Source organism: Gopherus flavomarginatus, chromosome 14, assembly GCF_025201925.1.
Source record: "Gopherus flavomarginatus isolate rGopFla2 chromosome 14, rGopFla2.mat.asm, whole genome shotgun sequence".
NCBI classification, from domain to species: Eukaryota; Metazoa; Chordata; order Testudines; family Testudinidae; genus Gopherus; species Gopherus flavomarginatus.
The window spans coordinates 5013396-5031222 of record NC_066630.1 but is presented as its reverse complement, the minus strand read 5'-3'; the positions used below and the strand labels follow the sequence as shown (position 1 = coordinate 5031222).

Genomic DNA, 17827 nt, shown 5'->3' with positions numbered 1-17827 from the left:
TAGGCTCTGTTGCCTTGGGGAAGTCAGGTTAAAAATCATATTTCAAAAAATAACATCCTTGTGTTATGAACAGTACTTTGCTTAATAAAATGGAAATAATTTTAAAATCTCTTCACTAGTTAAGCTGTTTTATATTGCGTTTGTTTCCATTTCCAAATTTCAGTGTGGAATTTCTCCTGCATAGCTCCAATGCTGTCTTGTTTAACGTGCAAAAGTGCAGAAGAATACTTTTGTATTAAAAAAAAATTTAATAGTTTTTTTAAGAACATTTTTATTGGTCTTTGGTTTGGTAAAAGTTTATTTTAACATAACCAGAAGTGGGATAAATATGAACAGACTGCCCTTTTCACCTCTCCTCAGTAAGCAGATCCATTATACGTACTGTAAAAATGAGGATAAAAACTTAAGTACCTGCAGTGATGGTCTGAGGATTTGTTCATATTTACATCCAAAAACCTACATTAAAACAAAGTCAAACACTCAAAAGTTATGAAATGCCAGAACTCAGGTTGTCCGTGCAACCTTAATTTTACCACCTCATGCACCTGCGTTATGATAGTCTTTTATTGCATGATCACATTCTGTTTTTTCCTCGCAGGATATCTGCCTCATTCTGTGCAGAGGATGGGCCTGCTTTGGGGATGAATCAGGACTGTGTAGTGAATGAGGCTTTTTGCCTTTAGCACTCCTGCATCATGTATCACAGATCTGGAACATGTATAGTGAATGAGGCAGGGGATTGCAGGAAAAGAAGAATGTTACTGTAGCAAATTGGATTCTATTCCTGCCTCTGCCACAGAATTCCTATGTGATAGGCAAGCCACTTAAACCAAAGTTTCCATTGGTAGCCATCGTGTGTTCCTCATTTTCTGGGTACTGAACATGAGACACTTAGGGTCAAAGTTACGGAAATGCTGAGCACTCCAGTTGCAGCTGAGGTCGCTGGAAGCTCTGCTCTGAATAGGCAGACCCTTGGCATCTCAAACTGGGGACCCTACATTAGTGCCACACTTTTGACATCGCCCTTCTGCAGTCAGGTCAGACCGTTTCCTCCTTTATGCTCCCTGGTGTGGAGGGAGGAAGGCAGAGGCTTTGAAAGCACAGGAGAGACAGTCTCCCTGCTTTCAGTTGTGGTGCCACAACCCTTGGTGGCAAGGGAGGTGCAATTGCAGGGAAGGTCCTGCTCAGCCTCTGCACCCTTGCAATGGAACATGTTCAGCTGCTCTGTGGGGATAACACATGCACAGTCCAGTCACATATAGAAACCGTGAAGGATGCAGAATGTTCAGTGCATGCAGAATCTTAGGAGAATTTAGCTACCAAAGTCTAGCAAGTCTCTACTGAGCGTATGTGAACTAGATTTTTTTCAGAAGCTTATTACTTGGCCAAATGTGGGTGAATTCTCATGGGGCCAGCAAAAGGTACATCCCTGGCACCAGAACAACCCTGCCTGCCAAATTTAAAATCCCAGATCCAATGCATGAAGGCATTTTTTTTACTTGAGTGAAACCAACATTTTTCTACAATCCCATTCTCAGAAACAACTGAAATGTTTAGTTGAAACTTTCAGGAAAAACAAACAAACAAAACAGCCTGGTTCAGGCAGTGATTCAGGTTAAAGTTTGGCAAAGTTACAGGCAACTGAAAACAGGGCTTTCTAATGGAAAAAGTCGGGCGACCTTAAACAGAAGTGGCCCCACCCATAAATTATGAAGTGGTTTTGAAGTGCGTTAAGTTGAAGGTAGTATTTATTAATTGGTTTATTGCCACATAACTCTAGGTTATAAGTCCTGTAGCATTATATGTAGATTGGTAGTTCTTGAAAAAAAAAAATCCATTTGTATTTCTCACAAATTTGCCTTTAACCCATTATAAACTGGGCCAATTTTATAGCATGAGGTTCAGAGTTATTCCTTTTCTTTGAACAGATCTGTTTAGTTCACCTCCACTCAGCCAGTCACAATGCATCTCTTCCTGTCCTATTGTACTTCTGTAATACTGCTCCAAATAAAGCCCTTGTGGTGTTAGCACAGCTTCCTCACTTGCTTTCCCTCCAGTCCTCTGGACCTGTTTGGGGAATCTGAGAACTCGGAGACAAGTGTGTCATCTAGGACCTAGGCATCTGCATTTCAGCCAGAGCAGGACTGATTGCTGTGGTAGGGTGGTCAATGCTGTCAATCTAAACTTCTTGGAGTAAATTTTAGGCTGGAATTTTCACTAACCTTCGTTTCATTGAAGGAACAACAGTTAGTGGCCTGCAAGGAGAATGGTGGCCACTCCTGTCCCCATGTTAATATAAAAAATTGTCACACCATTTTATCATCCCACTTTTTTCCTTGTTCTAGTTTCACCTTGTGATTCTTGTGGTGGGTTTTCTTGATTTCCATAGAGTTGCTTGTAGCATAATAATCACATCATTTGTTCATCTGGGCATAGTTTTTCTATTGTACTGGTGAACTGAGGCAGAGTGATGGCCATGGAGATTGACCAGCTGACTGAAGTGAGGGCCCTCGGTGTATCCACATAACAGCAGACAGTGCAAGCTTCCCATGTGCGCTGCCTCACCAAAGTAGCTTTAGAGATGACCCAGCAGACGAGGTTTGAGGCCCGTTGCTGAGGATCGGTATGGGGAAACTTGCAGTGCTGCTGCTGGGAAGCAGGAAATATGTCATGAACTAACATGAACGCTTGCCTTTGTGAATGCTGTTGTTAAGACAGCACTGGTTTTATGTACATTTGTCCCTTCTGTCACTTCTTAGTGGAGCTCAACAGGAGAGAGAGGTGCCTGGACTAGACTGTGGTCTTGTAGTTTTAGGAACAGCCAGCAGAGGTGAACGTTTGTACTCAGCAGCCAAATGGATAAAATGAGCACAAGCACATTTTCTCCCACTCCCTTCACATCCCCTAACCTGCATCCTCTTTTTAAACAACTTGTTTGCAGCAGGTTGGAAAACAAATAAATTCCCCTATCTCATCTTTGCTTGACAGTTTGTACATTTCTCCAGGCCTGTTAATGTTGACCTTTTATGTGAGATGTAACAAATTGTAAGTAAATTGCCATGCATGTGCTGGAAAGGGTAATTTCTCAGGCAGTTAGATAATTAAAATTGTCATAGAACTGTTCTTACAGGAAGTAACAATTTGTGACTGACATTTGAGTTCAGCATCAACCTTTAAATGTTTTTGAAAACACAATTTATTAGAAATCTGTCCCATAATGCACTTAACTGCCCAGAACTGCAATTAGCAAGAGGCAATTAGCTATGTTTTTATTGAGCTTTTAATTTCTTAATAAAATCACAAAGTTGGTCATTTGAGGAAGCTCTGTGTGCTGAGAAACACTGGAAACTACTACTAGGGCCAAAATGTGTCTTTACCATAATCTCAGTGGTAAACTGGGCTGACTGGGAGTGAGAGCGATCCATAGGGGGTGGCGGGGGCTGTTGGAAGAAGACACAAAAACAAAAGTGGGGGGAAACGAAGGCTCTTTTGTTGTTGTTTTTAACATGAGGAAACTGAGAAACCCAGGCTAAGCAAATTGCCCAAGCCAACACAGCAAATCGATAGCAAGGATTGGAGTTCCAGAGTTCCTGGTTTCCTATCCTGGGCTCTAACTACTAAACCATGTTACCTGTAACACCCTTCCTGCCCCATATCAGTGCTGAGATCCAAACTCCTTAAAAATCAGCCAGGGTTTGGTGTTTAAAATTCTGAGACTTGTTGTTTTTTTCAGTCTTAAAATCTGTTTAGATTTCATGGCAGTCTGCTTGACCACTAGTGACCTAGCATGCCCCTGTCATCGTCTGTTGCCTATCCCTAAGGTAAATGGCAGCCTTTTTTGCTACAGTCTGGGTCAGAGAAACTCAGTAGTAAAGAGTGAGTGAGCTCCTGTTGTGGACCAGGAAAGGAGAAAACACTGCGGTGGTAACTCTTTTTCTTCACACAGAAGTAGAATTAATGGATACAAACTGTTTGAAGGAGACATAGGTTGTCTCCTTAAAGAAGCTCCCTTCTACTTGGTTTAATATAATATTTTATATGTGCAGCATCTTTCATCTGAAGAGTTTAAATGTAAACTGAAAATCTGGCACTTTATGCAGCTCTCAACTGCCGTTGTTTCACAGAGTGGACAAGCTTTTAGCGATCTGTAATGGAGATGAATCAGTTGAGTGAAGCATGATGCATATTTTGAGGGATGGAATCGGTTTGTGAGAGGAGTTTAATAAAACTGATTTGCAATCCCATGATTTTTCTTTCAGCTATAAAGGTACCTTAACAAGCCTAATACCAGTTCTTCTCTTGACTTCTAACTTCTGCCTCCTGCCCTCCAAAACCTACATTATTATAGAACACTTTCACAAAGAAAAGTCAGACTATGTGTGCGCGCATGTGTGTGTACACACACATACATCTATCTATATAAAATTAATGGTGAATTTAGTACTTTGGAAAAGCATCAGATTGACAATGCTGGGAACTTAAAGCCTCTGTTTAATCATCCATAGATAAAGGACTGAGAATACAGTATGAACTTTCTCATGCTACGCCATTAGTTTGCCTCTCCACCATTCTGGAGGAGTAACCTCGATACCCAGTTTAGACCCATGCCCCTTCAGTCCTGGGATTCTTCTGAGACTGCCAACTGATGCCAGTTATTGTGGTGTGTCTGGTGATACGTACTTTGTTCTCAGGGTTAAGGTATCTGCACAGAGTACCAAATAGCTATCAAATGGTAACAACTTTACCTGGAGGTCAGAAGATCTGTACCTCATTACCAGTTCCCTGGGCCATCCAGTCCCCTATAAAGTCAGCCTTCTCCTTTGTGGAACACAAATGCGTTTGCTGTATTACTTCTGAAATACCTTCTGCCTTGCCTCTTGTCATTACTGTACTTTATCTCTTCTATTATAAAGAGAGACCTAATTGTGAAATGTTCATATTGAACTTACAAGAAAAGACATGATGCAGCACATGGATATATTTGATATTGAAATGTTTACTTCAAGATATTTTAGATACAGTATTACTATGTAGAGAGGGTGGTGCTTAGACATCATTTTTCATTCTAAATTTAACTTTATTAAAAGTTTCTTAATAATCTAAACCAGCCACACATACGTGCAGTTCTTGTTTTGTCTTTGCTCTGGCCAATATGTATAGCTCTTCTCTGCTAAGATATTGAGGTAAGCCCTGACCATGCATTCAGGCAACACCTCCTCCAGTAGAAAGATACCAACTGTATCCCTGTATTTTATACAGTGAGTGAGGGCAAGGTTTTTGTTCCACATACTAAATGTATTGTGTTTGCCCTTAGCAGACTAGCAAGTACTGATGGATGTTTCCGACAGCCCTGAGCAACACCCCTGCTCTCCTGAGGAGGAGGACCAGCAGCTCTCAGACGACGAAATCCTGAAAGAGAGTGGCTCAGATCGGGAACTGGATGGAGAGGGTCATGGCAACATTCTGGAGGAAGAGGAAGAGGAGGATGCAGCCAGAGGACTGAGTCAGGGTGAAGAGGAGAACCACTCAGATGAGGAAGACCACTTAAGTGAAACCAAGTCTCAGGACTCTGATAATAATGAGCAGAGCAGGGAGCTGAAGAGCTCCCTGTGTCACAAGGAGGAGGAGGAAGACCGGACAATTGATCTTGGAGACGAAGCATCTTCTGTCACTCGGGAGCTGGATGAGCATGAATTGGACTACGATGAGGAGGTTCCCGAGGAGCCAAGTGCTGCTGTCCCAGAGGATGAGGCAGAGAAGGTCGGGGGTGAGGATGACGAGGAGGAGGAGAAGGGAGACGATGCACCTGAGGATGAGAAGAAATCCAACAGTAAAAGCGATGATGAAAAGGATGGCCAGGATCCCCTCAAAGAGAAGAAGAAAGAGGAAGATGATGGAGAAATTGATGATGGCGAAATTGATGTAAGTTTGAGTTATCCTTAGACAAGGGAGGGAATTCAGCAATGCCTGTGTGGGGTGGGGAAATCTGTTGTTCTGCCCTTGGATTCAGAATTAGCTGGCTCTTAGGCTGGCGTGCCCTGAACATCTGTCTAATTTATGGCCTCTAACTACTGTAGGCTCTCAAACTGTCCATCACTGCCTGTCCCTCACGAGCTTAGGTTATGCCCCAGCATATAAATGAGATGCACATTTCTGAAAAGGAAGGCCTGCTGTGTATATAACTGTGACTTCAGTTGCTGTGTACTCTGGAAAAACTTATTGCGCACAACATCTGTAAAGATGTCTCAAGTAAACTTGGTCCTGATCAGTGCACAGGGTCTCCAGAGCTTCAGATTTCTACCTTTGCTCACCAAGGACTTTTGGGTAATGCCAGCACCTAGTTAGCCAACCACATGCTAGGCGCTTACAAGCTATGCCATCACTTGTATGTTGTTAACCTACCAGGCTATAATGGCTCCTGAGGATGGGATGTGTGGCAAACCCAAGTGTTTAAAATAGATTTTATTGTTTGTATTGCAATAGTGCCTTAAAACCCTAGTCGTGGATCAGGACTCCATTGTGCTAGGCAGTGTACAAACAACATAACAAAAAGAGCTGACAATAAAAGTAGATTGTTGTCTGCCGCTTTGGTGATGAGCACTTCCTGTGGTGATGGATCTGAGTTTGTGCTCGGAAAGGCAAAGTGAGCGATCCCATTAGGAACTGTGGTCAATAGCACTTACTTAGCACTTTGTGCCCAGATTGCTGTGTGGCAGCACTCTGCAGTCACCATGTGTAATATTAGTGCCATTTTACAAGTGGAGAAGAATGAGCTGGTGGTGAAATGACTTTCTCAGTACCACAGATCAGGGACGCAGAACCCTTCCTATGGGCTCCCAGTCTTGTGTTTAGGCCATACTTCACTCTGACTACTGGGAGTGTAAGACAGCACTTAAAATATAAAAGCCGAATGGTTAGCATTAATTCCTCTATGTCAGAGACCCAAGTGCAATTTCTTGGCTCTATTTCTTGTTCCCCATGCATGAGGTGCAACTGGGCAGGGAAAGTTTGTCACTGCAGCACCACTCGATAATCAAGCAAGGAAGCAATGGGTTTAGAAAGGAGTCATTTCTAGTCCTACTCAGCCAAGGAAGATTACCCAAACCTGAGAGCAAGAATGTCAGGGTAGAAGAGTAGGATGTTCTCCACTGATGACTAAGCCCTGGTCTACACTGGGTGGGGGGATGTTGACATAAGATATGCAACTTCAGCTGGAGCCGGCGTATCTTAGGTCGGCTTGCCGCTGTCCTCATGGCCAGGTGAGTCGACCGCTGCCGCTTCCCCATCGACTCCGCTTCCGCCTCTCGCGAGCTGGCGTTTTGGAGTCAACGGGGAGCGCATTCGGGGATCAATTTATCCGCGTCTAGATGAGACGCGATAAATCGATCCCCGATAGATAGCTCTCTACCCGCCGATCCGGCGCATAGTGAAGACCTGCCCTAAGGGAGAGGAAGTTAATTGGAGGAGACGTACAAAATAATAGTCTGTCATTTCAATTTGTTTTTCAGTTGGGCTGCAGCTGGCAGTGACATTTTCTGAAAAAGAGGTTCAGATCGGAGTGGAAATTGTAGTAGACCAGAATTAGCTGAAGTTAGCGTAGAACGCAAATTATGCATTGCTGTCTGGCTGAACTACTCCATTATGATAAAATGTTCAGGAAACTTGGGTGAATGACAGAGGATTTAGCTTATTAGAACTTCTTGAAAAAGACCTCAAGTCCTAAATCTTGTGGGTAGAATACAGTAACAGAATTGATCTTTCCTGCATTGACCACCTGTCTTTGTTTTGATCAGTTGAATGGCTCAGTTCTTAGCCCAAAGGTCTGGTTCACACCCCAGTCAGCAATCCTCTGACAAATATCTTGAATTTTCTTTATTGATTTAATCACATGGTGCTTTGGCTAACTTAGTGGTCAGGATCACACGTTTCCTCTTATGTTCTGCTCATTGTGGAAGGTGATCTGATAAAATTCATTATATATTTTCAAACGACTCAAACGTTCTGACTCAGTTTCACTACAGGTTAAACCAGGGATGGGCAAAATACGGCCCATGGGCCAGATCTGGCCCGTCTAACGTTTCTGTCCGGCCCACCAGGCTCTTTGCCCCTGTGGCATAGCGGGGCGCTTGGGCAGGCTGCCTACCTGCTGTGACCTTGTTCTGCTCCTGGAAGTAGACGACTGCTGTTAGCATGTCTCTGAGTGCCTCTGGTGGAAACCGGCCAATGGGAACTGCGGGGGTGGTACTTGTGAACGCGGGCAGTGCACCGAGACCCACTGCTGTCCTCCGCCCAAGGGACGCGCAGAGATGTGCCAGCAGCAGCCAGCCATAGCTGCTTCCAGGAGCAGCGTGGGGCTACAGCATGCAGGCAGCCTGCCTGAGCCCTGCTGCGCTGCTGGCCGGGAGCTGCCTGTGGTAAGCCCCTCCCGGTCATACCCCCTCCTGCATCCCAATTCTCAACCCCAGCCCAGAGCCCCCTCCTCCACCAAACTCCCTCCCAGACCCCACACCCTCTCCCGCACCCCAACCATCTGCCCCAGGTCAGAGCCCCCTTCTGCACCCAAGCTCCCTCCCAGACTCCCTCCATTAATATAGTAGAAATGGACGGCCCATGATGACTTATCAAAATTTGTGGCTTGGCCTCCTGCGAAAATTATTTCCCACCCCTAAGTTAGACATTTCTGTGTTCTATACTACCTGAAACCCTTGTGGTGTGAGAACCCAGGCAATTAAATTTACTGGATCCCTAAAATCATTTCAGAATAACTTTTAACACGCAGCTTGATACAGTTCTAAAGCGTTCCTCCCGATTGCTAGGGATTCCTGAGAACGCTGTCCACACTAATATGCAAGATGAATTTGCACTCTGAATGGCTTTCATATATTAGCTTATAATGGGGATCCCAGCTGTCTGATTCTTGTTAGACCACGCCGAATTAAATACTTTCTCTTTTGTTCAAGCACCAGATTTGCAAAGATTTCGCACAGTTCTAGTGAAAAGAGCTGCGTTAAGCTGGCTATTCCATTCACATTATGTTGAATGCAAGACCCATCTTTTCTGGGGGGGATGTTAATTTGTCTGCAATTTATGCTGTTTGTGGACATTTTTAGCTTGATGGGGAAGAAAAGCTAGCACAAGATTTAAACATATACACTATCTGTAGGCATTTTAAAAAAGGAGCTCTGGCCCGAGAGAATCTCAGAAGGAATAGAGTGAAAGAGAGGTGGGTTATCCAGAGCCAAGTGGACATTTCTTCTGCTTTCCAGCTGTTACATTGCTAAAAATACATAAAACGCTTTCCTCATATAACTTTTCCATGGATGTAATCACTGTAGTTGCTACAGGGATGTCATGACTGTCAGTGAGAGGGAAGGTATCCACAAGACACTTTCTCTGTTAAGATGTGTTCCACAGTATGGCAATATTTGCATCTCTTTGAGGTAGAGAAGCTGAGAGGGCAAGGTAAGGTTCCAACACCTTGTTGGGTACATCTACACTGCATCTGGGAGTGTGTTTCCCAGAATGGGTAGACAGAGACACACTAGCTCTGCTTCAGCTAGCATGCTAAAAATAGCAGTGTAGCCAGGGGTCGCGTGGGCAGCAACTTGGGCTTGTTGCTGGAGAACGTACCCAGGATGTCCAGACGTGTTAGTGGGCAGGTGGCTAGCCTGAGCCATTGCCAATGCAATTGCTGGCTATGCTGCTATATTTAGCATGCAACCTTGAGGAGAGCTAGCACATGTCCATCTGTCCAAGCTGGGAAGCACTCTGCCAGCTGCATTGTACGCATACCCTTAGTCCGAACAGCTGTCATTCTGGCCCCTAGTGCCTTTGATGTCACTTGTCACATATGTTTTCTCTCCACTGGACCCCTTTTAAAAAAACCTCCCTTTGACCTGACAAATCCAAGTGGCTAAAAGCTTTTTCCAAAAGGGTTTCCTTTGGGAACAAAAGCAAGGCCTGCTCTGTGAAGCTACACTTGTTTTATTCTGTGGATATACATTTTCATAAATCATATTTGGATGTCTAATCTTCCAGGATGACTAATCCTGAAGGCAACTTGGAGAGTCTCTATGCACTCCATCTTTCTAAGGTTCTCCCTGTGCTGCATCATGGCTCTCAGTTTATGCTGAGTTCCATTACAAGCTATGCTGCTTTATGACTCGACGCTGAACTCCTGAGCAGTGTTTAAAAATCAAAGGGTAGGAATGGTGGAGAAGGGAGTGTGATTTAACTGCTGCAACAGGGGACTATGAAAACAACAGATTTAACTTCCTCCCTGAAAGGCTGGCCATGAGATTCTGTCACTACACACGATAAAGAAGCATATTCAAATGGGTGTTAGAACACAGCAGTTGTCCTCCAGAACTTAATATGTAGGTTCCCAACATCTGTATCAGCTCTCCTCATCAGTCACTCTTTCAGGATGATCTGTATACAAGAGTCACAGCATTGTAATTAAACATGCATTTTTAAATTGATAAACTAAAGGAGGGACTCAAGATAAATTAGTATGATACGGTTCAGTTGATTTCAGAGTGTCCACTTGAGTTTGTCCCAGTTTAACTAAAACAATTTAAAAACATGGAAAATGGGTGCCACTTAGTCCCTAGACAAGGCTTCAGATTCTAAGAAGCTCTTGATGCTTGCAGGATTTCCAGTCTTCCCTGGAACACTAGAATTAATACCCTCCCTACCCTTTCTTAGGCACAGGAAGGTCCACAATGCGTATCACACTGTTATGTTCCCAGTTGCCCCGGGACACACATTCCCTGTAACTGTGGAGTTGCTGGCTTTGATTTTACTGTGAAAGAGTTTGTGGTTTTCATGATGACTTGACTCTCTTAAGCATCTGTCCTTCTGTGCCTTGCAGGATGATGATCTGGAAGAGGGAGAAGTTAAAGACCCCAGTGATAGGAAAGTGAGGCCACGTCCCACCTGCCGATTCTTCATGAAAGGTAACAATATGCTGCAGCAGAGGGAGTGAATTGAGCACTCTGTGGCTTCTCTTGTTCAGTAGTGTAACTGTTGGACTACCAATCACATGAGGCATGCTGTCCCAGACATCACTCATATCACATTTCTTTTCCATGGTGGCCAAGTGCTGATTGTGCACAGGGCCAACATGTAAAATATGTAAAAATTGTTCTTTCTGAAGTGCAGAATGCCTCAAATAAAGGATGACTTACCGCACCTTGAAATAAAAATTTCTTCAGACGTCCTCTTAATAATCAAATATTGCTTCAAATGTTTTAAAAATATTACATTGTACAAATTAGAGATGGAAAATACTCATTCGTTCTTGTCTAGTTCATGGCCTGCCAGGGTAGAATTGTTCCCTGCAGCCCAATATCCAGGTTACGTCTGTAAATCTCAAACAATAAGATTCCCCTTCTTCCTTTGAGAGACATTTATTGAAATATCTTTTATTGAAGACAAGGCTAGAAATAAAGTTGCATTTCCCTGTAAATGTTAACTTGGTGTGTCATGTTCCTTTCCTCTCAGCTCCACCAGCACTGATCTGCTCGGTATTGCATTTAATGAATAGCGTCTGCCATTTCTACCAAGCAATGAGTTGTATGTAAATGTGCTGTTCTGAAATGCAGAACATTTTTAGAAACTGTCCGTAAAGAGTTCCAAAGAAGCACAGTGTTAAAGTCAGACGTAGCATCAGGACTGATTGATTAGGTGAGGAATGGTAGTTTTCCTTTTATTACAGAACACTGGATTCACACTGAGTAGGCTACTAGTATGGTTGGGAAGAGAAACTTTTCCCCTCAGTATAGAAAATCAAAAATGTGAGACCTATTGAAGTATATGATACAATATAATCTGGATTAATGAAGTTTTAGGTCTTTATGGTCTTCATGATAACAGATCATAATGGCAGAGTCCTCACTGAAGGTGATGACACTACATGCCGGTGGAGGGATTACTGTGACAATCTGTATGCCTCATCAGAGCCACTTAAAATACAAGACCGCAGAAAGGAGTCTGTGGAGCGGGAGCCATTAATCCTGCAACAGGAAGTGGTGCATGCTATTATATATATTAAAAAAAAAAAAAAAAAAAGCCTGGTAAATGTTAAAAGTGAATGATGACCGCATATTGATGTCATGTTGAAAATTTGCAGTGATGTATGGATGATTAGAACTGACCTGATGGCTGGACGAATGAAATCCTTCTGCCTGTATCAGAGAAAGGAGACATAACGGAGTGTAGTAACAGTCATATTATCTCCCTATTATTGCACATGAGCGAAATTCTGCTCTGCGTAATCCAGGATTGCATGAAGGAAGGATAGAAACAGAAACCACCATAACAAGCCGGTTTCAGAGAGGGAAGAGGCACGTGATCAGGTCACAAGCATCACATATAAAATGGTAGGGATAGGGTCCAAATTAGATGGGATCTAAATTCCCACTCAAGAAAGAGATCTTGGAGTCACTGTGGCTAGTTCTCTGAAAACATCCACTCAGTGTGCCACGGCAGTCACAAAAGATAAGTGTTGGGAATCATTAAGAAAGGGATAGATAATAAAACAGAAAATATCATGTTGCCTCTGTATAAATCCATGGTACGCCCACATCTTGAATACTGCGTGCAGATGTGGTCGCCCCATTTCAAAAATGATGTATTAGAATTGGGAAAAGTTCAGAAAAGGACAACAAAAAGGAGCAGCTTCCTTACGAGGGGTGATTTAATAAGACTGGGACTTTTCAGCTTGGAAAATAGACCACTAAGGGGGGATATGATAGAGGTCTATAAAATCATGACTGGTGTGGAGAAAGAAAATAAGGAAGTGTTACTTCCTCTCGTACCACAAGAAGAAGGGGTCACCAAATGAAATTAATAGGCAGCAGGCTTAAAACAAAAGGAAATATTTTTTAATACAGCGCACAGTCTGTGGAACTCTTTGCCAGAAGATGTTGTGAAGGCCAAGATATAACAGGATTCAAAAAGAACTAGATAAGTTCATGGAGGATAGGTCCATCAATGGCTATTAGCCAGGATGGGCAGGGATGGTGTCCTTAGCCTCTGTTTGCCAGAATCTGGTACTGGATGACATGGGATGAGGATCACTTGATGATTCCCTGTTCTGTTCATTCCCTCTGGGGCACCTGGCATTGGCTGCTGTCGGAAGACAGGATACAGGGCTAGATGGACCTTTGGTCTGACCCAGTGTGGCCATTCTTAAGTTCTTAGCCATTACATCATTGAAAAATGCAAGGAGTTTAATCACCTGTTGATCATGTGTTTCATTGACTACTCAAAAGCGTTGACACCTTCTGACATGACTCTTTGGAGGATACTGGCAGACATGGGGATTCCAAAACATCTCAGTGAACTCACTGCAAGTCTCCACTGTCAATAACAGACCACAGTGCAAACAGCAGCAGGTAATAGTGACTGGTTATCCACTGGGTGAGACAAGGGCGTATTCTGTCCCCAAACCTTTTCAACATGTATGCAGAATTAGTTACAAGACATGCCCTGGAAGGTTTTGACAAAGTGGAAGGAGCTGGGATTTCATTAGCAGACACCTCTTAACCAGTCTCAGCTGATGACTCAATGCTCTTTGCTACAGCCACTGAGGGAAGGCAACAGCTGTTGGAGTCTGTTTTACTATGGACTAACCCTGAATGAAGTGAAAATGAAATGCGTGCACATTGACATGATTAACAAAAACAGAATACTCGGGCAGTACAATTACGTCAAGTTGTAGAAGCAGTAGAGTAATTATCTGGACTCATACATACCAACCAAGGAGGCTGTTCCAAAGAAATCAGAATATGACTAGGAATGGCTCATCCGTAATGGCCTCCCTTACAAAAGTTTGGAAACACTGTGGCATCTCAATATTTAATTTAATTTTTTCCGTAGTGACTTATGGATGTGAATTGTGGGAAACTAATGCTGCTGACAAGAAGAAAATTCAAGCCTTTGAGATGTGGTGCTGGCAAAACCTTGTGCATATCTCCTGGATGTGGGGGAAAAAAAAAGACACATGCATATGTTAGAAATATTATTGGAGACAAGCAGACCCTACTGTCAGAAATCAATAGGCACAATCTTATGCACGTTGGTGAAGTGAATGTAACCTCAAAAGTGTCAGGTCATCGTAGTAGAGGACGACCAGCGACTGGATGGATAAATGATTTGTGGCAGATCAGTTGGAGGTCAGCCGCTGAATGTTCAAAGTTAGCTGTAGATTGAAAGCGTCCAAAAACTCTGCTATAATGGCCTGGTCTACACTACGCGTTTATACCGATTTTAGCAGTTTTAAATCGATTTAACGCCGCACCCGTCCACACAACGAGGCCCTTTATATTGATATAAAGGGCTCTTTAAACTAGTTTCTGTACTCCTCCCCAATGAGAGGAGTAGCGCTGAAATCGGTATTACCATATCGGATTAGGGTTAGTGTGGCTGCAAATAGATGGTATTGGCCTCTGGGCGGTATCCCACAGTGCACCACTGTGACCGCTCTGGACAGCGGTACATGGATGCACACCGCCGAATTAATGTGCTTAGTGTGGCCACGTGCATTCAACTTTATACAATCTGTTTTACAAAACTGGTTTATGTAAAATCGGAATAATCCCGTAGTGTAAACATACCCAATGTCACCAATATTCAGACATGAATAAATGGATTTTACTTACTTGGGTCTTTATGGACTGGGTTTAAAGAGGAGTGCTATTGAGTGAAAACCCATATTTTTAAGTAACACATTTTCTTGCCTTCATTACACACAACACCTGAGATTAGTAAAACAAAGGTTTAAAAACTAACTTGTTTGTGCTTTCTGCTTGCTTTTTTGCATTTTCTCCATCTTGACCATTGGAAATAAACTAAGCAGTTTCACTTTCACGGTTTCATATGCTAGCACATTGTTGCAAAGACTGCGGAGGAATGTTTAAAAACTAAAATCTGTTTCCATGGAATTTCTTCAAAAGATGTGGAGACTTGGTTTTGTAAAGTCTTGTTTATAAGAGAATTTAATATGGACGATATTAGACTTAGTTCCTTCAACTTCCCATCTAAGTTGTGTTCACCCAAATGCTTTTGTTTTAGTAGAAATGGTAAATGAAATAAACTAACTAAAATAAAGCCAGAAAGGGCGGAGTGGGAAGACTTGCTTTCACTGATGTGTTGAAAAAAGATGACACAGGGATTTGTTTGGGATTTTTCCAAGAGCTGAGCATTGAGTGTAGCTCTCCTGTGTTATTGAATGGCTTCCTGTGTTTAATTGTTTGTTTCCTGTCATGAGTGTGGTAGTGATATCGCTGGGAGGGGTGTGTTCCTCTGTTTGAACCAGGTGAGTTTTCCCTGGGTGGGGTTGTTTGTTCCTTCATTCTTAGTGTTGTTTAATCAGATTACATCCCAATGGGTCACAGAATTATTGGAATCACCAGACTCTTATCTCAGTGCGTGAAAATTCAGATTGCATCACATCAAGCTTTTTTGCCAAAGATACATTCCTTTGATTTTACGTTTATTTGAGTGACCTTAATTTCCTCTCTGACTTCCCCAGTACAAGAGATCTATGGAAATATTGCCTTCCAGGAGCCAAGCTAAAAGCATCATTGTGGGACCTCCGATGCTCAAATTCTAGTCTCTGCTCTTTCTGAGGAATTAATTGCAAAGTGTCATGTCATGTGGCCGCATCCATCCAATTTGATTAATATAACTAATTCTGTGGAATAATGTGTGTTTATACCCATCCTAGTGGAACACCTAATTCATAGCCATTCAACCACATGCACAAGAGCCTCTTACTTGCCAGGCGTAAGTCTTGCACTTGACATATTTGAATAAGAAATAGAAAATGGTCTGTATAGATTCTTATTAATAGTCCCAGCATTCAACTTTCAAATCCTTTATACATTTACTGGAAATTAGGGTGATTAATTAATCACAGTTAACTCACGCGATTAACTCAGAAAAAATTAATTGTGATTCAAAAAATTAATTGTGATTAATCGCAGTTTTAATTACAGTTAATACCAATTTAAATATATGCAATATTTTGGATGTTTTTCTACATTTTTATAGATATTGTTTTCTGTCTTGTAATTGAAGGCGCTCGGAGCTGGGCAGCGGAGGGAGGCAGCAGCGGGGCTGGGGAGCCGCTGGGCAAGGGATGAGCGGGCTCCATGCCATGGCACGGCTCCCTGGGCGGCAGCGGTGTCTCACTCCTGTGAGAGACACTTCCCTGCCGGGACCTAGCGGAGCTTGGCGGGTACTGGGCGGCATGGGGCCATGTCTGCCCTGCACGCTGGGGCTTTTGGCAGCTGAGGCACCTCCGCCTCTGTGATGAAGCTGAAGCCAAACCAGGCGTGGACCTACGACCGAGAGGGCTACAAGAAGCAGGTGGCATGTTTGTGCTTCCGCAGTGAGCAGGAGGATGAGGTGCTGTTAGTGAGTAGTAGCTGGTACCCAGAGCAGTGATTTGTACTAGGTGGAGGAATGGAGCCAGAGGAGGAACCAGAAGGTGCTGCGATCTGGGAGGTTTATGAAGAGGCTGGAGTAAAGGGAAAACTAGGCAGTCTGCTGGGGATACGTGAGAACCAAGACCGGACACGTAGGACTGACGTTTGTCCTTATGGTGACTGAAATATTGGAAGAAAAGAGAATGGTTTAAAGTAGAAGATGCTATCAAGGTTCTTCAGTGTCAAATCAAAATGTATATTATTTTTATTACAAATATTTGCACTGTAAAAATGATAAAAGAAATAGTATTTTTCAGTTCACCTCATACAATTATTGTAGTGCAATCTCTTTGTCATGAAAGTGTAACTTACAAATGTAAGGGTTTTTTTGTTACATAACTGCGCTCAAAAACAAAACACTAAGGCAAACACGTTTGTTTACATTTGCAGGAGATAATGCTGCCTGCTTCTTGTTTAGTGTCATCTGAAAGTGAGAACAGATGTTCCCATGGCACTTTTGTAGCTGGCATTGCAAGGTATTTACGTGCCAGATATGCTAAACATTTGTATGCCCCTTCATGCTTCGACCACCATTCCAGAGGACATACTTCCATGCTGATGACGCTTGTTTTAAAAAAAAAAAAGTAAAACGCGTTATGTAAATTTGTGACTGAACCACTTGGGGGGAGAATTATGTCCCCTGCTCTTCTTTACCTGCATTCTGCCATATATTTCATGTTACAGCAGTCTTGGATGATGATCCAGCACGTTTTTCATTTTAAGAACACTTTCACTGCAGATTTGACAAAACGCAAAGAAGGTACCAATGTGAGATTTCTAAAGATAGCTGCAGCACTCGACCCAAGGTTTAAGAATCTGAAGTGCCTTCCAAAATCTGAGACGGACAAGGTAGGGAGCATGCTTTCAGAAGTCTTAAAAGAGCAACACTCCAATGTGGAAAGTACAGAACCTGAACCACCAAAAAGGAAAAACAACCTTCAGCTGGTGGCATCTGACTCAGATAATGAAAGTGAACATGCATCAGTCCGCACTGCTTTGAATTGTTATCAAGCAGATACACATCCCCTGAAATGGTGGGTGAAGCGTGAAGGAACATGTGAATCTTTAGCACATCTGGCACGTAAATATCTTGCGATGCCAGCTACGACTGTGCCATGAGAATGCCTGTTCTCACTTTCAGGTGATGTAAACAAACTTGTTTGTCTGAGCGATTGGCTGAACAAGAAGTAGGACTGGGTGGACTCGCAGGCGCTAAAATTTTACATTGTTTTATTTTTGAATGCAGTTTCGTGCATAATTCTACTTTTGTAAGTTCAGTTTTCATGCTAAAAAGATTGCACTATAGTACTTGTACTAGGTGAATTGAAAAA

The 17827-nt window shown here is 42.8% G+C and overlaps 1 protein-coding gene across 6 annotated transcripts in view; it reads left to right on the top strand.

Annotated features, from left to right (window-relative positions):
* Positions 1–17827, top strand: part of ZC3H18 (zinc finger CCCH-type containing 18) — a 67762-nt gene that overhangs the window by 3517 nt on the left and 46418 nt on the right. For 5 of the 6 annotated variants that reach the window (XM_050922599.1, XM_050922597.1, XM_050922598.1 and 2 more), the window contains exons 2-3: positions 5318–5922; positions 10874–10958. In XM_050922599.1, the coding sequence (XP_050778556.1) occupies positions 5332–5922; positions 10874–10958 (676 nt within the window). In that variant the 5' untranslated portion in view covers positions 5318–5331. Of the gene's footprint in view, positions 1–5314; positions 5923–10873; positions 10959–17827 lie in introns of all 6 variants that reach the window. The other variant, XM_050922595.1, reaches the window with a different exon arrangement.